Source organism: Taudactylus pleione, unplaced genomic scaffold (assembly GCF_031769625.1).
Source record: "Taudactylus pleione unplaced genomic scaffold, aTauple2 ptg001314l, whole genome shotgun sequence".
NCBI lineage: Eukaryota > Metazoa > Chordata > Amphibia > Anura > Myobatrachidae > Taudactylus > Taudactylus pleione.
In genome coordinates, this window is record NW_028285714.1 from 2,860,803 (window position 1) to 2,884,052 (window position 23,250).

The window sequence follows — 23,250 nt, forward strand, 5'->3', positions numbered from 1 at the left end:
ATTGAAAGAAAGCAGGCAGCTGAGGAGCTGTGCTGCAGTGAGCAGCTGGAAAAAAAATGGTGTGTGGGGGCTGGGCGCTGGGGAGGGACATGCAGTCTGCCGAAGAGGGGTCACCGGGGGGGGGGCTGTATTGGAGGGGGACAAGGGCCCCCACAACGTAGTTGCCCCGAGGATCCCACAAGAGTTAATCCGGCCCTGGAAGCATAAAACTATTGTAAACAATAATACTGAAATATAACAAGTTCAAACTGTTCAAGACACATCATTTTGTGGACACTGACTTGTAGCTGTGACCTTAATACCTGCCCACCACCCCTTCCCTCCTGCCCTCCAAGCACACGAACACATCAATCACAACACAAACATCAGCATCACCTATAAACAGCTCAGGGGCGTTTCTAGAGAGGAGGGGGCCCGTGTGCAGTCTACTTCTAGGGCCCCCTCCTCTCCTTCCGGCTGCCGGCAGCGCACTGAGCGGTGCGCGGCCAGCGCCGCACTTATAGACTCTGGGTACTAGCGTGTGCACAGAGTCTATAGCGCATGTGCAGGTCACCGAGAAAATGGCTGCGGCGGCCATTTTCCCTGTACTGCGCAAGCGCAAATGATGGAAAAATGGCTGCGGCAGCCATTTTCCAGACATTTTTACAGAGCAGACACTGGCGCCGATGTGGGACTCCGGAGAGGTAAGTATAATATGGGTGCAAGGTGTGCAGTGCGGGCCCCCCTGGACCCGTGTGCCCCGCACACCCTTCACCCATTATAAATACGCCCCTGAAACAGCTCCAAAAACCCAGAAGGGTATTCATCTGATGGTCATTCATAATGTCAACATGGCCAAACTGTTGACAGACACCATCTCGACATCTTCAGAATGTTAACAGGTTCACAATATCGACATTTGAACTGTCGCCATGTAAAATTAGGAGGATGCAAACAAATAGGGCTAGACGCCGCCTGGAGGGTTAGCGTTAGGCTGCGGGGGGAAGTTAGGGTTAGGTAGCGGCGGGGGAGGGGAGGTTAGGTACTAGGGGGAAGGTTAGCGTAGGGATTAGGGTAAGGATACAGGGTTTAATACTCACCAGAATACTCAAGCATTCGAGGTCTGGCCCAGACCTGTACCACACGTTACCGCCGTGACACGGAAGAAGACACAGAGGTAGCTGCAGCTACTGGGAGAAGGTAAGACACCACTAGACCACCAGGGACAGCTTGTCGACATACAGTAATCAGGTCGACATGATAACTTTCAACAGATCACCAAGCAGAATGTATGCAATGCTAGTTCCTCCTGTCCAATAATGCTTCCCCTCTGCTCAGTCCACCTACTCTCTCTAAGCTAGTAATATTCTTTAATTATTTCCACCCCAGTGTACACTGCATACATTTATTGCTATCTATAGAGCAACATTCTCTACTCTTCTACACTTCTCAGATCTATGTGTCTGTCTGCTCTCTACAATTTCTATGCTTCCAATATCCCTATAAACCTGGATGTCAGGCCCCATAGTTCCACATTCTGCTAAGCAGGGCTGCCATCAGGGGGGGACTGCCAGGCCTGTAGTCTCAGGCCCAGAGAGAGAGGGGGCCCAGATGTCAGCGATGTGCATTGCACCGGCAGCCTGGGAGAAGAAACGGCACAGGCAGCATTCCAAATAAGTCGCCGGCCGCGAGCCATGTAGAGCTCATGGGATGCCTGCCAGTCAGGAGCAGCCGCAGTGGCCACTCCTGATTGGCTGCCAGTCTGCAGGCTGTGACTGGCTCGCGGCCGACGCCATACTCATAGTGCTGCCTGCGCTGTTTCTTCTGACATCAATGTATTTTATGTGGAGCAGCTATTTCAATGTATTTTATGTGGATTGGATCCGGGTATCTCAAAGTATTTTATATGGTTCTGGCTATATATATAGTGTGTGTGTGTGTGTGTGTGTGTGTGTGTGTGTGTGTGTGTGTGTGTGTGTGTGTGTGTGTGTGTGTGTGTGTGTGTGTGTGTGTGTGTGTGTGTGTGTGTGTGTGTGTGTGTGTGTGTGTGTGTGTGTGTGTGTGTGTATTTTCTGCAGTTTGCTCTCCTATATTGCTGTATTTGTATAGTGTCATATATTATGATAGATTGTCATGTTATAAATAATAACCACACCATAGCCCAACCTTTGAGAATGTTAAACTGGTTTACGCACCAATTGATGCCCCACCCCCGATGTAGCTCCACCCATATTATGCACAGCTCCTCTGCCCCATCTCCTGGGAAGGGGGGCCCTGCCTGTTTTGTCAGTACCGGGCCCCACAATTTCTGATGGCAGCCCTGCTGCTAAGCATATATTCCTGCAGCCCCCGAATATTTTCTCTCCGATCCATTGCCCAACAGGAAACTCTTCTCTCATTATGGGGCCTATTCAACATCGGAGGCCATATGGCCCCTGATGATTAAGTAATGATCTCGCTGCAAGGGATACTTAAGAATCCAACTCGCAGCGGGGGAAACTTTGCACTGGGGCAATTCACATTGCTCCAGTGCGGGAACAGCTGCTCTGAAAAGCAGCTGTCCCCTCGGTTAGTATCATAGAATGGAAGTAGCTGCGTTACTTGCCTCTTCCCTGATAGCGTGACTATGTATGCGTGACCCGAGGTCACACATGCGCAAAGCCACCAGAGAGGTAGTGAGAAGGTGGCAGAAGGATCAGCACGGATCCCTCTTCACATCCCTGTAAGTCCTTCCCATAGGAAGGAGAGGGGATCCGAGAACAAGTGCCATCTGAAGATGGCGCTTGTTCTTGCAAGCAAACTCTGAAAACTTTCAGTTCCCCTATGTTTCTCCAGCCTCATTCCAATGTGTCTCTCCAGCTCTAGTCCCCTTCTGTCTCCCCATCCCAAGACCCCTTCTGTCTCCACAGCCCACAGTGTCCCTCCAGCCCCCATGGTGTCCCCCCAGCCCCGACAGTGTCCCTTCAGCCCTCACAGTATCTTTCCAGCTCCCACAGTGTCTCTCTAGTACATACAGTGTTCCACCAGTCTCAACAGTGTATCTCCAGCTACCACAGTGTCCCTTTAGACCTAACAGTGTCCCATTAGCCCACACAGTGTCTCTCCATCCCCCAGAGTCTCTCTTTAGCCTCCAGGGTCTCTCCAGTCCCCACAGTGTCCCTCCTGCCCCCAGTTATTATTATTATTACTATCCTTTATTTATATGGCGCCACAAAGGTTCTGCAGCGCCATACACAGTACATAAATGAGCACACAACAAAAACAGTTAATAGTAATATATAACACTACAGGACAAGGACATGATTTATAAACATAGCTGCATAACACAAGCAGTAGGACATGAGCAACAAGGTGTTAGGTGCCCTTGTGGGGAGTTAGGAGTAAATTATACTATAAGTAGGGGGAGGAGAAGCACATGAGGGAAGAGGGCCCTGCTCGTGAGATCTTACATTCTAAAGAGGAAGGGCAGACAGATAGGGGCGACACAGAGGGGAAGATATTGAGGAAGGAGCATGGAGCAGTGGGTTAGGATATGTGCTGCGGAATGTGTGTGTATAAGATGACTTGATGTTATGTAAAAATTAAGTCCTTCATACATCTATCTCTATGACAGAAAATAGATTGTTTATGTGTTATTTACATGAGAGATGTACAAAATAAAGTTGTAGCACTTTAATTGTTGTGTGTTACATTTTAGCGTCTATATACAGCCTGACAAAAAATGCAGCTATTATGGGACTATCCCGCCATCCTAATATAGTAGTGACTACTTTAGTCCCAGCTGCTAGGTGCTATGCCATGCTCCTGGGAGTGGGTGTGTCCCTCCAGCCCCCAAAGTGTCCCTCCAGGCTCCACAGTGTCTCTTTGGCCCCCATAATGTCCCCCCCCCAGCCCCCGCAATGTCCCTCCAGCCCCCACAGTGTCTCATCAGTCCCCAAAGTGTCTTTCCAGTGCTCAAACTTACCTTATTCTATACATTCTGGCTGCCCACCATGGCTCCTCTGCTCGGTTGTTCAGCTATGCGGTACACATGATGCCATCACATGCACTGTAACAAACAAAAAAATCTTTACTACGCTGCCCACCACCAGTGCAATAATGCTACAGTGGCTCCCTGGATGGACCACGAACTGCTTCCTACGCTGCTGCAGTGGACAGCAGGGTGCAGGTATGTATGAGGCCCGTGCATGCCTGCACCCTGCTGATCACTGCAGCAGCAGTGCACACAGCTGTTATAGCTAGGTTTGTCTGTAGGCCATTTTGGGGCACCCTGCTACAACTGTGCCCTTAGTCCTCCAATGTCACCAGGCATGCCTATAGCAGGTACAGTGCCTGAATATGGCCTCCATCACTGCGGCTGTCTGAGAATGCAGCCACTTTCACTGGCACGCCCCAGACACTTTTATAACATGCCCATGAGACAGATATTTTTTGCTTTCACTTTAGGCCATCTCCCAGTCACCACCTTGGAACACCTATGGTTTTCTCTCACCATTTCTGACACCATTGGTTCCGTATGCAACAGCGCATTTGTACATACAGTACATCAGTGTAACACATGCATCATAGGGGTTTCCAGAAAATGTTGTGCATGCGCAGTAGCAAGTAATCGCTTAACCATGTGGATATTGGTATTACGTGCAGTTAGCGTGCACCTCTGAGTCAGGTCCATTATATCAGTGTCAGGTTTCGGCCTAGAATCGGCCGTTACTCACCTCAGCGCCGGCTTCCCCTGATCTCTAGAGCGGTCATGCGCCAGGTGCGGTGGCGAGTGATGCGCTGAGGATTATACCTGGAGTCTGCTAGGACATCCATGTGCCCACTCCGTGATGTGGTTTCTGCGGTTACCGTCATAGACGCAGCCATGACAGTCTGTTTTCTCCTGACTAACCCTTTACACAATGATAGCATTGGTTGCTGTCAGCTGACAGTGTCCTCCAATGGACTGCTACCTTAGCGTATATAACCGGGTTCTGGACAACAGGAAGTTGCCTGTACAATGTCGTTGCTTCCAGTGCAAACTTGCTGTTGCAGCGTTCCAGGTTCCAAGCTCCGTTCTTTCTAGTGACTTGTTCCTAGTGTTTTCCACGGTGTGTGTACTCAGAACGTCAGAACGTCTTCTGAGTACAATCTGTTAGAGTCATATTCTGTGCTAACTGTGACACAGTCAGATTAGGGGTTCCTCTCCTGGGTAGAGGACTCCTTCCTTACACACACAGCAGCTGGGAAATAGTACGCCAGACTGGATTCGAGTACAAGCTAGTCGGCGCCAGTCTTTATTGTGCAAAACAGAAATAACATAAAGAAATCATAAACGTAAATCCTAGCCCTGGCTGGGCTCTAACTTTACAGGTGGTTCCCTCACTACAAGAACCTGGCAGGGCCTAATGCCCTCACCAGCAACAAGGCATAGCACAGTACTCACAAATAGGTTTTTCAAGTGTCTCTGAGCAAACTCCCTGCCTGCTCTCCCAGGTGAGACACTCAGCCCTAAACACACTAGGCTATATTGGCCACTCTCAGGTGGGAACCCTAACAAGCCTGTTACCAGGCTGCGAGAACCAAAACCTGGAGTGGCCGTGGGTGGAGCCCTCCCTCTCCTGTCACCCACAACCCCCAGGTCCCAAACCGGCTTTTCAAAAAGCCGAGACTCAAGCCTGCTACACTGCAGACTTTCTCCTGGGGGTTTAGAACACATAAGACAGGAATCTGGGACAAATGTACCTGCCACAGACCACTTTACCAGTGATCCTATCACATATCCCCCCCCCCTTTGTTTCGATCTGTGGGGCGGAACAACTGAAGCCCCCAAACAATGAACGCGTGACAACGCATCTGCATTGGCCAGCTGGCTTCCTGGCCTGTGTTCCACTGCAAATTTAAAAGTTTGTAACGCCAAGAACCATCTCGTAATTCTCGCATTACTGTCCTTATTTTCGGACATCCACTTCAAAGGGGCATGGTCAGTGATCAATTTGAACTTTCTTCCAACCAAGTAGTACCTGAGAGCCTCTAACGCCCATTTATGGCCAACGCCTCCTTCTCCACTGTGGCATAGTTTCTCTCATGTACATTCAACTTTCTGCTAAGATAGAAAATAGGGTGTTCCTCACCCTCCTTGTTCTGGGACAGGACCGCTCCTATACCTACTTCTGATGCATCGGTTTGTACTATGAATTCCCTTTCAAAATTAGGAGTCATCAGGACTGGTTGGGAACACAACGCTACTTTCAACTCCTGGAAAGCTTTCTCTGCCTCAGGACTCCATTCTACCATGACTTTTTGTTTGCCTTTGGTCAGGTCAGTCAGTGGGACTGCCATGGTGGCAAAGTTGGGTATAAACCTCCTGTACCCCCTAATTCCCAAGAAGGCTCTCACCTGCTTCTTATTCAGAGGCCGTGGCCAGTTTTGTATGGCATCAACCTTATTGAGCTGAGGCTTTATCAGGCCTTTGCCAATGGTGTATCCCAGATATTTTACTTCCTCCATGCCTAGACAACACTTTTTTGGGTTGGCTGTCAAACCTGCCTTATAGATGGAGTCCAACACTGCTTGTACCCTGGGTAAGTGAGACTGCCAATCAGGACTATGAATGACCATGTCATCCAGATAAGCAGCCGCATACCGACTATGGGGTCTTAGAATCCTGTCCATCATTCATTGGAAGGTAGCAGGTGCCCCATGTAGCCCAAAGGGCAACATCTTGTACTGAAACAAGCCCTCTGGCGCTGAAAAAGCTGTCTTTTGTTTGGCGCTCTCGGTTAACGGTACTTGCCAATACCCTTTGGTTAGGTCAAGAGTGGTTAAATACCTTGCCGTCCCTAGTCTCTCAATCAGTTCATCCACTCTTGGCATCGGGTAGGCATCGAATTTTGAAACACTGTTCAACTTTCGGAAGTCATTGCAGAAACGCACACTCCCGTCGGGCTTTGGAATCAACACAATGGGACTTGACCATTCACTATGTGATTCTTCAATAACCCCTAACTCTAGCATATTTTTAATTTCTTTCGACACCGATTCTCTTTGTGCTTCTGGTAACCTATAGGGCTTTAGATTAACTTTAACCCCTGGGTCAGTGATGATGTCATGTTTAATGACCGAGGTTTTCCCAGGTACGTCAGAGAACAGCACCCTATTTCTGATCAGAAACTCCTTGACCTCTTGTTGTTGAATTGCCGACAGGAATTTTGCCACTGTCACTTCGGGAACTAAGGGCCCTGGATTTACTGGAGGGGCTCGGACGGCCGACAGTACCGTTCTATCTTTCCAGGGCTTTAACAGATTTATATGGTATATCTGTTCCGGCTTTCTTTTCCCCGGCTGGTAAACTTTGTAATTGACCTGCCCCACTATTTCTAAGATTTCAAAGGGCCTTGCCATTTAGCCAAAAGTTTATTTTCCACAGTGGGAACCAATACTAACACTCTGTCCCCAGGAGCAAAGTTGCGTAACCGAGCATTGCGGTTGTATACCCTCTGATGTGCCTGTTGAGCCTGTTCCAGGTGCTCTCTCACTATCGGCACTACCACAGCAATTCTCTCCTGCATTTGAGAAACATACTCAATCACCGTTTTGTAAGGACTAGACTGCCCCTCCCATGTCTCTTTGGCAATGTCTAGTAACCCCCTTGGGTGTCTCCCATACAACAAGTCGAAGGGTGAAAACCCGGTGGAGGACTGTGGAACTTCTCTTATGGCCAACAATAAATACGGCAATAAGTAATACCAATCCCTACCATCCTTGTTGACCACTTTCCTAAGCATGTGTTTTAACGTCTTGTTAAACCTCTCGACCAGCCCATCGGTTTGGGGGTGATAAACCGAAGTTCTTAACTGTTCGATTTTGAACAGGCGGCATAACTCTTTCATGACTTTTGACATAAACGGTGTACCCTGGTCAGTTAGTATCTCCTTAGGTATACCCAGCCTGCTAAAGACATGAACTAGCTCTCTGGCAATGGTCTTGGTTGACGTATTGCGCAACGGGATCGCTTCCGGGTACCTGGTAGCGTAATCCATTATGACCAGAATATACTGGTGTCCCCTGGCAGACTTCATTAAGGGTCCAACCAAATCCATCGCTATTCTTTCAAACGGCACCTCTATAATAGGCAATGGAAGTAGTGGACCCTTAAAATGTGGCCTGGGAGCATGATACTGACACTCAGGGCAGGATGCACAAAAGTCAGACACCTCTTTATGAAGCTCGGGCCAGAAAAACCTCTGCATTATTCGCTCAGTGGTTTTCTCTACCCCTAGATGGCCTGCCGTTATATGACCATGGGCCAGATCCAACACTGTTCTTCTGTAGGCTTTGGGAACTATTAGTTGTTCCACAATATCTTCCCCCTTCTTAGTCACCTGATATTACAAATCCTGACACATTGCCATGTGGGGATAGGACAAAGGACTATCAGGGTCTACGGGTTTACCATCAACTACTTTTACATTCTCCCTGGCTTTTACCAAAGTAGGGTCATTCAACTGCTCCACGGCAAAGACCTCTCTTCTGACCTCTAAATCAGGCAGACGATCACCTGGCCCAACAACACTTCCCACCTCAATGGGAGGCACATCAGTTGGCGGGCCACCGTCACGCTCCGCATTCTCTAGTACGCCAATCATAGTAGAAAAAGGGAATAACTCTGACTCAGAAGAAACTCCCTCCTCCACTACATCGACAACCTTCTCAAATGTATCGGGGTTGTTCACCTCTGGAACAAAACGGCTTTCCCACAACTTCCAGAAGTGAGCAAAGTCTCTCCCCAATATTGCATCGTACATCAGACCATGCACCAAACCCACAGAAACTATAGCAGAACCACATGGTGTCTCGATGTTCACCTCGGCAGTAACATAATATCGAGTATCCCCATGTATGCAGGTCACACCAACAGTTTTCCCCTCACGCCGCAAGGGGTTCACCAGCTCAGCTTTTATAAGTGTCACCAAGCTACCAGAGTCTAACAGTGCCTCTACTCGGTTGCCATCTACAGTGAGTACACACATGTGCTTATCAGTCTTAGCCTGCCGGTCAGCCGTACAGGCTATCTGTGCAAAGAAAGACCCCCTGCGGTAGACATGAGCAGTATCACATTGCATAGGTTCAGTTGTAAGTGAACAATTAGCGGCAATATGGCCAAAGCCACCACATCGGAAACACTGAGTCATATTAATGTCTAGTCGTTTACGGGGCAAGAACCTTCCCGGCCTGGCAGGCCTGTCTCCAGGTTCTACACCCTCAGTCTTAGGTACATTCCACCGCCCAGCACCCTTCTCCCTGGAACAGTCTTACCAGTGTCTGTGGGAGTTCTCCGGTGCGCCATCAGGGCTCGGTGGGGCATACTCATCAGCTCCTCAGCCGCCACGTACCTCTCCACCAGCTCGACCAACTGGTCCGTGGACTTAGGGTCTGCATGGCTCACCCACTTGCTCAGAGTCACAGGTAATGATCGCAGGTACCGGTCCATCACGACACTTTCCACGATCTGTGGTCCCGTCAGCGTCTCGGCTATAGCCATTTTTAGGACAGATGGACGAGGTCATGTATCTGTGAACGTGGAGGCTTGTCCCTATGGAACTCCCAGCGGTGGACCCATTGGGCACGAACAAAGGTGGTGACTCCCAAGCGAGTTAGGATCTCCTGTTTTAGTTTTTTATAGTCCTTGGCATCAGCCAGGCATAAGTCGTAATAGGCCTTTTGTGGCTCCCCAGACAAAAAAGGTGCCACCAGACTTGCCCACTGCTCCTTGGGCCAACTCTCCCTTTCGGCCGTTCTTTCAAATGCGGTGAGATAGGCCTCCACATCATCGCCCGAAGTCATCTTTTGGAGGAAGTGACTGGCTCGTACGGAGTGAGTGGTGGTGGGAGGACCAGTATTAACATCTCTGGGCCGGGCGACCAGGTGCTGTACCACCTCTTTTATGGCCTGGCTGTTTTCCGCTAAGGCCTGGTTGTTTTCCGCTAAGGCCTGGCGGGTTTCCTCGATGGCGACCTGTTGTTGCCTCTGGGCTGTCTCCAAGGCCAACAGTTGCACCCTGGTGGATTCCTGCTGAGCCCAGTTAGATTCCTGCTGAAGTTTGTTCGTCTCCTGCTGAGCTCTGGTAGATTCCTGCTGAGCTGCTGTAGCTTGGAGCAAGGCCTTAATAATGTCCTCCATTTTGTCCTGGGGTGTAGGTTGGAAGCTGAACCTTGCCTCTCTGAGCATTGGCTGACGCCTCCTCTATGGGACTCCAAGGACACAGCGTTATTTCCACACTCACAAATTGGGTGTCTGTCCCTTTAATTTTTAAACGGAAAATTTTTTCTCTTGCTGCAACTTCAGTGTGTGTGGGTGCCCGCATTCTCCACCATATTGTCACACAGTCAGATTAGGGGTTCCTCTCCTGGGTAGAGGACTCCTTCCTTACACACACAGCAGCTGGGAAATAGTACGCCAGACTGGATTCGAGTACAAGCTAGTCGGCGCCAGTCTTTATTGTGCAAAACAGAAATAACATAAAGAAATCATAAACGTAAATCCTAGCCCTGGCTGGGCTCTAACTTTACAGGTGGTTCCCTCACTACAAGAACCTGGCAGGGCCTAATGCCCTCACCAGCAACAAGGCATAGCACAGTACTCACAAATAGGTTTTTCAAGTGTCTCTGAGCAAACTCCCTGCCTGCTCTCCCAGGTAAGACACTCAGCCCTAAACACACTAGGCTATATTGGCCACTCTCAGGTGGGAACCCTAACAAGCCTGTTACCAGGCTGCGAGAACCAAAACCTGGAGTGGCCGTGGGTGGAGCCCTCCCTCTCCTGTCACCCACAACCCCCAGGTCCCAAACCGGCTTTTCAAAAAGCCGAGACTCAAGCCTGCTACACTGCAGACTTTCTCCTGGGGGTTTAGAACACATAAGACAGGAATCTGGGACAAATGTACCTGCCACAGACCACTTTACCAGTGATCCTATCACATAACTCAACGGCTGAATCCTCAGTGTGTGTACTTAGTACCGTTTCGTGATACCAGTCTTCTGTGTCAGTGCTGCGTCTGAAGCCACATTGTGCGTACTTAGGGCCTGATTCAGTTTTGGGAATAGAGTGAGATAGAGAACATAACTATGAACCAGGACAAACCATGTTGCAATGCAAGGGGTGCGAATACATACATTTTATTTTGCATGCAGGGTAAATACTGGCTGCGTTTGTATGTAGCCTACAAATACTACACAGCTTTACTTTTACACTGCAATTTAGATGTCAGTTTGGACACACTCCTCCCACATCTAAAGCTCTCTGCACATTTTACATCTGCCCCACCTGCAGTGCAGCATGGTTTCACCAATATGATCAGTTACGTGCTGTTTCTCACTCTGGGCCTGATTCAGAGCCGCTTGCTCTGAATCAGGGCCGGGCTTTTTTTTTTTTTTTGAATCGGCCTCTTGGCCACTCGCATAGCTGTGGGTGACCACCCACAGCTATTGCGTGTGGCCATGATGATGGTCGCGATGGTCAAGACCATCGCGACCATCGGGCTTGCATCCAGACCCTTGTGGTAGGGTATCGTGGCCGCAAGCCCCAGAGAGATTTTGGCTCTAACAGAGCCGGAATCTCTCCACTGACATCACTCATGATGTCAATGGGGTCGCCCCCAAACGGCAGGCGTTCTCATGGGAATGCCTCCATTTGGGTAGCCACCCCCCCGGCCCGCCCGCCAAAGGGGGCGAGCTGTCACTCAACATCGACAGCTCGCCCCCTTTGGTGCGAGACCCAGAGCGATGGATTGCCCATCGCTAGCCGGGTCTCGCGCATGCGCACAATGGTACCGGCTCCGTCGTGCGCATGCGCTGTGGGTCACCATCAACCCAGTTGCGAGCACTCAGCGCTTGTGACCGACTCTGAATCAGGCCCTTAGTACATCATCCAAATACTAGTTCATAATAGCAGTCTCCTGTGTCAGTGCTGCATTTGAAGCCACAGTGGGCGTACTCAGTACATCATCCAAGTACCAGTTCACAATACCTATCTCGGGGAAGAGCCCGGGGCTTCCGTCCAAGCCTGGGGTTTTGGGAGAAGGGGACCCCATTTTTGAGGGGTCCCCACCTCCCCTGAGATCCCAGACTTAGCCTGACCGACTTGGGGTGAGAATGCTTTGGCATTCTGAGACCATTCATGTGCGGGGTTGCTCCTCAGCCCAAACTCAGCCATAAATAAAGAATGGTACCAAAACATCCTCTAAGAGCAACTTGTCCCAACCATTTAAGAACAGTTTGGTAATGAGCAATGCCTTTTCCAGCATAATAGAGCACCTTGCCATAAGGCAAAAGTTATAACTGTGTTACAGCATGCCAGGGTGAATTGCAGAGATCTTGAAAAAGAAGGGTCAACACTGCAAATATTGACTCTTTGCATAAACTTGTAATTGTCAATAAAAGTCTTTGACACTTATAAAATGCTTGTAATTTTACTTCAGTATACCATACCAACATCTGACAAAAAAGGAATAAAAACACTGAAGCAGCAAACTTTGTGAAAACCAATACTTGTCTTTCTCAAAACTTTTGGCCATGGCTGTAGTACACCCAAGGAGCTCATTCAGACCTGCTCGCTAGTTGTGGCCGCTCACTCCCAGCATATTTAAATTTTGCAAAGTGACGTCAAGGCAGCCGCTCACTAGGCAAGGCATAAGCACGCCCACTATGTCTTGGTGAACGATCACTTTGCGTTTCTAGATGCCCACCAGCCTGTCTTTAGCCACTTACGTACGTCATCTCCAGGAAGTATATTCAACCATCAGTACATCGGGTTACATCGGATCTGGCCGCAGCGCTTGCGGTTGACTTTACCCTACTACAAGCACTGCGAGCACTTCAGTGTATTTTTCAAGCAGGTGATGTGTACTACAACACTGCCTGTTAACTATGCATACCCCAGAAATGGCGTGAAAACACTCTGGCACGCCTGCGTCCCTAACTCCACCCCCACGTTCCTACTGCCCTGTCCCTGTTACCACCCACAAACGGCCTCTCCTGTCACTCATTCCACTGGGTTGTCTAACAGCGGCATCCCGATGCTCGGAATATACAAACCCTCCCTCCCTCTTCCCCTAACCCTCCTCTCTTGCACCCTAACCCTCCCAACCATTTCGGTTAATGCCTAAACCTAACTGTCCCCCCTTAATGCTTAACCCTACCCCCCCAGAGGTGCCTAACCCTTAATCCCCCCCCCGTGGAGCCTGACCCTAATCCCCCCACCCCAAGGCCTAACCTCAGAACGTGCAGATACAGAAGTTGTTCAGGGCAAAAAAAAGCAAAGTAACATTTTAAGAAAACACCCTTGGTGAATGAGCCCCTCAAATATGTCACTATTTCTGTGTGGGTTTTGTATGCAACTAACACTCATAGATAGCTGAGTCTTACTTTCCTTTTTCCTCTAGCACAAACATTTTACAATGTAGGATTCATAGTGGTAGTCATAGAGATAACAGGAGCTTACATACAGTAGCCAAGTTGAAGTTGTGTAAACCTGAATCTAAGTTGGACGCAGCCATGTCCGTGTCTCAATCTTTTTTGCAGCCGTCCTATGGCAGGTGCACATTTTGCATTAGAGTATGGTCTCCAATGTGAGCGATGAAACTACTATAAGATGCTGAGGTGTGTCTGGGTGCTTTCTTCTAATCCCTGCTGGTGCTGGGATATTCTATTAAAGAAATTCCTGATGGAAATGGTTTGTAAAAAAAAAAACATATAAACATTTTCTTTGTACCAGTGTAACACACAAGGGCCCTCATTCAGAGCCGGACGCTCTGAGCAGAGTGCTCGCTCTGAATGAGGGCCGTCCTCCATAAAAATGGAGCGTCCTCCTGGACGCTCGTATAGCTGTGGGTCACCACCCACAGCTCATACGAGCGTGCAGGATGATGGTCGCGATGGTCTTGACCATCGCGACCATCGCCAGTGCGACCAGAAGCCTGTGGTCGGGGTTTTCGACCACAAGCCCTGGAGTGATTTTGGCTCTATCAGAGCCAAAATCACTCCCACTGACATCACTAGTGATGTCAGTGGGGCTGGCTTCTGACGGTAGGCGTTCCCTTGGGAACGCATCCGTCTGGGAGGCACGCCCCCGGCACGCCCACCAAAGGGGGCGTGCTGTCAATCACCATCGACAGCATGCCCCCTTTGATCAGACACAACGAGCGAAGGAAAGTCCTTCGCTCGTCGCGTCTGGCGCATGCACACGACGGAGCTCCCTCCGTCGTGCGCATGCGCAGTGCACACCATCGACCCACTTGCGAGCGGACAGCCGCTTGCGAGTGAGTCTGAATCAGGCCCAAAAAGCGCTGCTCACTGTGCAGTGAAACAATGTGGATCATAAATTAAACACAATACCAAGAAAATGGATATAAATACATATGTCATCATAAAACTTGCAACATAAAGGTAACAACTCTTGCAGAAACAACAATGTATGCGCTTAGATGCAGGATGGTGTATGGTATAAGTTGTATAGGCTAAATAATGTGCATTGGTAATGCCTCTGCTGGCTGTAGTAGTCCTAAGTCCCACACTTTCCTGGAGGTCCTGTGATCTATAAATGCTGTAACCTCTGGTTTTCTGGTCGGCATTAATATAATAAACACATGTTCTCACAGAAAGGAGATTTCTAATGAAAACAGGGTGCTATGGTGAATGCTATATAGTAATGGGTGCCAGTATTTCTCTCCTTGCATACTGTTTACATACGTATTCAGCAGTACTAAAACAGTTGGCTCCTAATAGGTAGTTTTACTGTGGTACTACTGTCAGCGACGTTCTGCTGAAAAAAGACTTACGGGTAAGTCCCCAGCAGTATTTGAACGCCTTGCTTTGAATATCCCTGGCCTCCTCTGTCTTATTATCCTCTCCAGTGTATAGCTTCCCAGGTGACCTGGTCCACTTGGGTGTCTGTGGCTGTATCACAGTAAAATCTGGTCCAGTTGCAAGTTGCTGTAAATGGTAGGTGGTTCTTGCAGCGCTGTGTATAAGTGTACTGTGCAGGTTAGGCACTTCAGTTAGGTTCCTCTTACGCGGTAAACCCCTTACTAGGGCTTCTTCAGAGATGAAACTACTGTGTACATAAACACTTCAGGGACATGCCAGCGAAACTCCCATACCATGTCTATAAGACGGGCTATGTCCATGCGTCTGAATAACCACATCCCAATAACCAACCAGGAACACCTGGTTGGTTATTGGGATGTGGGGACTACTACAGGGGGCACTACAAGGGGGAGACTACTACTACTGAGGGCACTACAAGGGGGGGACTACTACTAGGGCCACTACAAGGGGAGGGGACTACTACTAGGGGCACTGCATAGGGGGGAAGGAACTACTACTAGGGGCACTGCATAGGGGGGAGATGATTCCACTGGGGGCACTGCATCGGGGGATCACTGCTGGGGGCTCTATATAAAGGGCAATACTGGGGGTACTGCATAATGGGGAGACTACAACTGGGGCCCCTATTTAAGGGGCACTGCATAAGGGTTACCACTATTGGGGGCTCTGCAGGGGGGTGGACTGCTACTGGGGGCACTATATAGGTGGCACTGCATAGGGGGTACCACTACTGGGGGCACTGCATAGGGGCTACCACTTCTGGGGGCACTATATAAGGGGCTTACTACTGGGGGCACTGCACAGGTGGGACCACTACTGGGGGCACTGTATAATGGGGATCACTACTGGGGGCACTACTGTTATGCCATCCTGCTGATTGTTTGTGCATGAGAACCATATAGAATAGGTGCTAAATATGTTTTTTGTCTTGTTTTTGTTTGTTGTTATTTTGTTTTTTTAAGTTTCCAAATGCTTTAGGCTACTGAACTGGGTGAGTGGGAAGTGCAAGACCTCCAGCATTAATAGCAGCAAGAGCTAGTTGTAATAATAATAATAATAATAAAAGCCTTTGTCATTATGCTGCTAGTTACTAACAACACAATACTCCTTTCTCCCAAAGCTACATAACAGACATACAAAGATATCCTTGGTAAATTCTAATACACTGTTAATATAAGACAAAAAGGATAAATATCAAAGCACAACATGCCAGTTCTCCTTACCGATTTTGGAAGCACTGTAGTTAGGCTTACCAAATGCATTCTTTTCATCCTCTCTTAGGCACCCATTCATCGTCACTAAATGTAAGTTAGTATAGTTATTTTAATTTACATTTGTAAAATCCAGGTATCAGGGCTATTCAGCACAGTGGTAATTCTGCATATACTGTATATGGGATATCTCATGCTTACCCTTCATCATTGTTCCTAGTCGCCATCACCATACTGCAGTATGGGGACCATTATTCATCATTTGACTGCAGGAAACTAATCCATCTCCTATGGAAAGGAGATCTGGGATGCAAAAAATCTCTCTGCCTTGTGCCCCCTCCATGTTGTGCATGCGTGAGCTCAGGTCATGCATGCTCACTCACACTGGAAGTGTAAAATTGTTCCACTAGTAATAATCGGTGGAATAGGCTGTGTAAGGGTCCGCACCAGAGTGACATTGGATTGCTCCAATAACATGGTCTCCATCGCCGCAACTCACAGTGACTGAGATACCAAAATATAGGGGGCATTAGGAGAATATTAATAAATATGCCCCTAACTCTCTCTATGGAACAACCCAAAATTGACTCCAGGTACAAGCCATAGGGAATTATGTGACTGGAAGCAACACAATGCTTCCTTATGGTTATTACCTGAATTTGTAGACCACTGCTCTAACTTCTCCCTCCCACAAAATCCTTTTTTCCAGTACATTCAGGTGCCCCACTTTTATTACACAAGCTCTCATTCTAACCATCACACCCACCTTACCCCGTTGGAGTCGCTTTGTCAGTACAATTCATCCTCCAAAGGTCTAATATCCGCTCTTTAACAACAGATTTTAAAACATGGCCATCCATTAAGGACTTATTGGTTGGCAATGGAAAGGGACTCAGGGAGCCCTAAACCTTGAAGGAGTGAGCCAAAATTACATCCAGCCTCACTTCAGCATCTATATCTCTCAGAATTGCTTTAAACTTTTCAATAGCTGGCACTACGTACAAACACGGTTACACTCCATCTTTCCAACCTCCTTAGATCTGTGATGGATGTCCTGTGGACAAAAAGATACTCTGCTGCACATATGGTGGACCTATTGGATTAGTATCCATAATCTCATCTAAACCAAAACAGTACTGGAACCAGACTTCCCGTCATATTAGCTCCCTGCTAATCACAGCCGCACAGGCAGTCCTAGATGTTTTGGCCGATGGGAAGCCACTTCCCTGCTTTTAAGGCAGCCCTTACCAGCTTCTAAGGGCTGCAGCTGTATTAGTATCATAAAAACTTTATATTAAAACATGAAACACAATTCATCCAAACGGGCTTGCTACAAACTTGTGGCTGATTTGTATCAAAGTGATTTCATTGATACAAAGAAGCAGCATGAAATCAATCAGATCAAATTCTTCACATGTGATACAAATATATAATATATTGCTCCTAATTAAAGTACAGCTGACGGTCTTCTCAATAATATCTTCCTGATAGTTTGTGCAAATGTCCAATATAAGGAGCAATTTGGAGCAATTGTCAGTCTAAAGCTGGGCACACACTGATCGATATATTGACTGTTACATTGAATGGCCGATATATCTACAGTACAATGGCAGGTGTGTACACCTGATATGTCTCTGAATTACATCGTTCACAGACATATCGGATTGGCTCTGCAGCACAGCAGATGGCCGATATATCTGAAAGAAGTATCGGTCATGTCTATGGGTGACCTGCTGATGAGCGATACAAGCTGCAGGGACCCACCGATGAGTGACCTCTCAACTGGGCAGGCAAATTTAAATGCCCGCTCAGCTGTGACGTCAAGCTCGGCACATCTGGCAAACAATTGGTAAGTGTGTATGCACTTACCAATCATCAGATAGGTTGGTGGGTCAGTCGAACTGTCGACCCATAGACCTAGTGTGTACGGTGACTTAAGCTATGTACAGACTAGGTAGATGTGCCAGGCTTGACATCACAACTGGGCAGGCATTTAAATTTGCTCACCAAGTTGAGCTGTCACTCATTGGCGGGTCCATCCGGAGCTCCTACCGTTGGGTTTTCACTGTTGGGATTTGGACCGGAATCCCATTCCACTAGTGGAGAGTTCCATGTCAGACCATCAGCTGTTGCCTTCGTCTATCTATAGTCTGCATGCGAATTGCTACATTACAGTGTCAGTGGCTGTGATGGGGGGGCACCAAATTATAACTTGCCTCCGGGCGTCTGGAATGAACTTGCGCCATTGCACAAATTGATTATACCAGCAGTGTTCCCACATTGGTTATGCCAGCAGTACTCCCACTCCAGCAGTGCTTTCCATCAGTGCCTCCACACCCATTTATACCAGTATTGCTAAACACATTGATTTTACCAAGTGTCTGTGTACTTCAAACATTACACCAACAGCTCCACCACCAGCTCCCTGAAACATTACTTCTGCAGTAAATGTGTCCAAAAGTATTCTAGAAGTGCTCCACACAAAAAAAGTCTCCATGGTAATGTAAAGTAGCACTAGGTGATGGGTGAGCCATCAGTCTCATAGACACAGCTGTAGTTATGGACCAATAAATAATGCCAGAAACAGCTAACCATCATATACAAATGGACCAGGCTGTTTGTAATCTGACCCAGTACAGGAGCCAGTGTCTCTGGTGACATCTCAGTGAAAAGTGGAAAACTGTTAAGATTTATTTGGAAGAAAATCTACAGACTATAGTGTACACACAGATTACGGCATCATTTATATGGGAAAAGTCTTGTTTAACAAGTACTTTCTTGACTTACTCAGACTGGCCGGCAGATTGCGGGGTTGCGTTTTTCCAACAAAACACAGCTGGGAGGATTGTGTCTGGGAATGAAGTACGCCCGTTCTCCTGGCCTTGGCAGGTTTCCTTGCAGGTAAAATTATTGTTTTAATATCACTGTACACTATTTAATTTTTATTATATAATATATGTTTTAGATTTTTGTCAATTACATATCAAATATTTCTTTCTGTTGGTTGATTTATGTGAGTGTTAATAGGGAAAATATCCCAATTATTCAGCTCAATATTTGATAGAAAACAGTTTGATCTTGTCAAATGTTATGTTGCATAGATGCATTGTGGTATGTAAAATAGAATTGTATTATGATCATGTGAAGTGACTAAGGGGTCTATTTACTAAGCAGTGTTAGGAGACAGAGTGAAAAGTGATAAGTCTGTGATAAGGTGCCAGCCAATCAGCTCCCAACTGTCATTTTTCAAACACAGCCTGTGAGACGACAGTTGGGAGCTGATTGGCTGGCACCTTATCACTTTCTTATCACTTTTCATTCTGGGCTCTATTTACTACAATCCGCATTTGTAATGCAGATTGTAGTGTGATATTATCGACTGAATTCGCATTGCGAATTCAGGCAATATCACAGGGATTTACTACAAATCTCTTGCAGGGACAGAGCTTGCGAGAAAGCTCTGTCCCTGCGAATCCCCTCCACACACTAGTCACGGTATTTTCGCAAAAAATACCGTGACAAAGTGCCCGCGCATGCGCCGACAGGCCGCCGCTGCTACCCCCCGGCACTAAGCCCCGCCCCATCATTAAGCCCTGCCGCCCGCGATCGCGCACCCCCCGTGACCCCCTCCCTTAATAGCACTTACCTGCAGTCATCGTGCTCCGGTGATGTCTTCCATGCCTCCGGTCAGCTGATATCCCATACTGCACTGGGACGCGATCACCTGATGACCGGGCCACAGTGCACCATGGGAGACCAGCTGACCGGAGGGAGAACATCACCAGAGCCCCGACCACCTGTCCCTGGAGTCAGGTAAGTAAATTTTATTTTTTACTTTTTTCTTTTTAGCAGAGATCAGCTTGCGGTCTGTTTAGACCACACAGCTGATCACTGGGACTGGCTCCGGGCTCTGCTCTGCCTTTTAGAGCAGAGTAGGAGTCCGGTAACCGGGGGAGACCCTGGATAAAGCCACCTCCAGGTGGCGTTATTATCACAGGGCTTTCCCCGGTATTTTTTTACAATTTATTTTTAGTAACTTTGGTCGGATCACATTTCCCATTACAATTATGGGAAATGTGATCTGATTACTAAAAATAAGTGATACTTAGGGGTTGGAGTAGAACTTTACGAATTCTACTCCAATTGCCCTGTAATAACTGTAGGTGATACTAAAATAATGTTAATAAAGAGAGACCTTTGTCTCCTTACACTGCTTAGTAAATAGATCCCTAAGTGTTGTTGGCTACAAATAAAGTCCTGTCTATATAGGCTATTTTAGAATTGTGTTATAATATTATCTAATGATTATATAATGATAGATATTTTATAGCTTTTTATGTCTACAACAAGTGTAGTAGAATTGTACTGATAATATGTTGGCTAAGTGTAGTGGATGAGATGTATCAAGCCTTGGGGAGTGATAAAATGGATCAATTTTCCAAAGTAACCAATCAGTTTTTAACTGTCATTTCAAAGACTGTGTTAGATAAATGACAATTAGTAGCTGATTGGTTGCTTTGGACAACTTCTCCACTTTATCACTCTCCAAGGCTTGATACATATTCCCCAGTGTCTTATACTTGTTTCAAGTTTTCCATACATACTGTAGCATTAGAGTTATCTGTCCCACATCAAAGTGCTCAAGAAAATTAGGCTTTCAATTTTGGGATGTATGTATTTCTTGTAAATACAATATTTTGCGACTAAGTGCTTCAAGTTACTTTAACTCTAGAAAATTGGTATGGACACATTAGTATTTGTTTTATCATTATCCTTTACTGATATAGTGCTAACATATTACATGTGATGTGAGCCAAGTGAGAGCTTTTAATGAAACAAACTGAGGCTGCCTAGGTGGACACCCCAGGAGGAGGGCCAAGGAGTAGTAGCACCACCTAGAGCACCCTTCTAGCCTTGTCTAGGGACGATATCTATACTCACAGGCACTATTAAACTTGTTGTGGTCTCTTAGCATGTGATGTGTTCTTTGGGATTTGAATGCATCAGCAGTGCTGGTCAAAATGGTGATCTTCTGGTCATTATTACTAGCGTAGGAACTGTGCTAACATGTGCTGCATTCTAGATTATCCAGCATTTGTGAAAACAAATTCAATATTTGTATATTAGTATATTTCTGCGCTTGCCAAGGTGATAAATAGTCCTCATATTCAACAAGTGCTGCTTCCCATGCATTGAGTTCTTAGTAGACAAATCACAGATCAACAGAATAGTGACAACTCAGTCATTGATTGATATGAACCATTAGGAGGTGGGTTTGGGGGCACTTAGGGCAGAAATTAAAATGAGTATGTGGATGGTTAATTTAATGGTAGCTATTGTAATGATTAATGTGACGATATTTGGCTTCTAGAGTATATAGCATATTAATAAAATTGTTTAAAGACCCGTTCAGTTCCCAGCAGCAGAATGATCAGACCTATATATGCTGTATTTTATAATGCATAGATATTTTACAGTGATAAAATTGTTAGTGGTATGCTATTTTCATTTATTTCATACAATCAGTTTTTTAGACAAGCTTAACATGATGATGAAGTGTTGCCAGAATTAAAATAAAAAAGTAATTAAAAGGTACTATGTCCCGTCTGAAAGCTATGTTCCCTGATACCTCGAATAGGTGTTGGAGAGGTTGCTCAGAGGAAGGCACCTTTTTTCACATATGGTGGGCTTACCCACGGATCTCGCCAATTTGGCAAGAAGTAATCGGCCTTTTCTCTCACCTACTCCAATGTTGCTATCCCATTGGACCCCAGATATTTCCTTCACCCCTTAAGCCTTCCCACTCTCTCTAGATATCAAATAAGCTACTACAACATGTTTCTGTAGCCATGACATGCCAGATAGCTGCTGATTGGAAAAGACCATTACCATCACCTATGCAGGCGGTCTTGGCCCGGATATGGTATGTCCACAAAACAGAATACATGTCTAGCATAATTAACCACTCATCTAAGTCTTTTAATAAAATGTGGGCCCCCTGGGACCACTCAGCAGGCCTCCTCCCCATTCCACAGTTGACCCCTGAATTGATTTTGATACTGGTAACCTCGCCCTCGGTCCATCCCAACTGGCTCATTACCTACTCTCTTCTAACATACTTTTTAACTTTTTCCTATTCTTGATTCTCTCTCTTTTTTTTAGTTGCTGCCTTGCTTAAGGCTCTCAGGCTCTCTGATTGTTTTTGCAAAACTAGATCACTCATATATCATCTGGTGTTTATAGCAGTTGTATCTATATGTCTATATACATATGTTTATATTTTGTTATTCCACTATTTCTGCTCTTTGATTGATGTATATTACAGTGATCTGATTAATAAACATTACTTTAAAAAAAAATAAAACAGTCATTAAAAAATATAATAAAAAGACAAATTTGCACAATAATTTTATTATTGGAGAAAAATAAATCAGTGTTTGTGTACTTTAAAAAAATGGGATGTAGTCAGGAAACCGATGGTCGAAATCCCGACCGCCATCTTCCCGACTGTTAAATCCACCCGCCTAAATCCCGACGCCCAGCATACCGAACAAAGGTAAGCCGGACGTCGAGAGCGGACAGCCGCTGGGGGGTTAGGTCTCAGGGTACCCGGGGGGATTTAGGGTTAGGCACCCCACCGGGAGGGTTAGGTTTAGGCTAGGGGAAGGGGAGGTTAGGGTTAGGCACCCCCAGGGGGAGGTTAGGATTTGGCACCCCCTCGGGAGGGTTAGGTTTAGGGTGCGGGGAGGGGGGGTTAGGTTTAGGCACCCGTGTTGGGAGGTTAGGGTTAGGCACTAAGGGGGAGGTTAGGGTTATGCACCCCTAAGGGAGGGTTAGGGGTGGGAGGGGGGGGACTTATACTTACGGACGCTGTCTGGATCTTCACCCATGAGGCTGCCGGTGTTGGGATCACACCCAAAAAAACTACCTGCAAACACTTATGCATTAAATTTAGTAACAATATAAAGGCTGAATTTTCAAGATACTTTGTACATAGTTAATTAATTATTATGGTTTATTTTGCAAGGTTCGGGCTAGAGGAAGTAAGAAATATGTTCACGTGTGCGGTGGGACGCTCATTCACAAAAATTGGGTACTCACTGCGGCCCACTGCTTTCAGAAGTAAGTTTTGTCATGACCTTACTGTAATATATTTGAATGTAGCTCATCATCATGTTTTGTCCCCAACTATGTCC

General features: G+C 46.8%; 1 protein-coding gene across 1 annotated transcript in view; it reads left to right on the plus strand.

Annotated features, from left to right (window-relative positions):
- Nucleotides 1-23,250, plus strand: part of LOC148443209 (elastase-1-like) — a 65,392-nt gene that overhangs the window by 2,067 nt on the left and 40,075 nt on the right. Inside the window, exons 2-3 of the mRNA XM_088463032.1 lie at nt 18,846-18,955; nt 23,082-23,176. Of these exons, the coding sequence (XP_088319158.1) occupies nt 18,846-18,955; nt 23,082-23,176 (205 nt within the window). The remainder of the gene's footprint in view (nt 1-18,845; nt 18,956-23,081; nt 23,177-23,250) is intronic.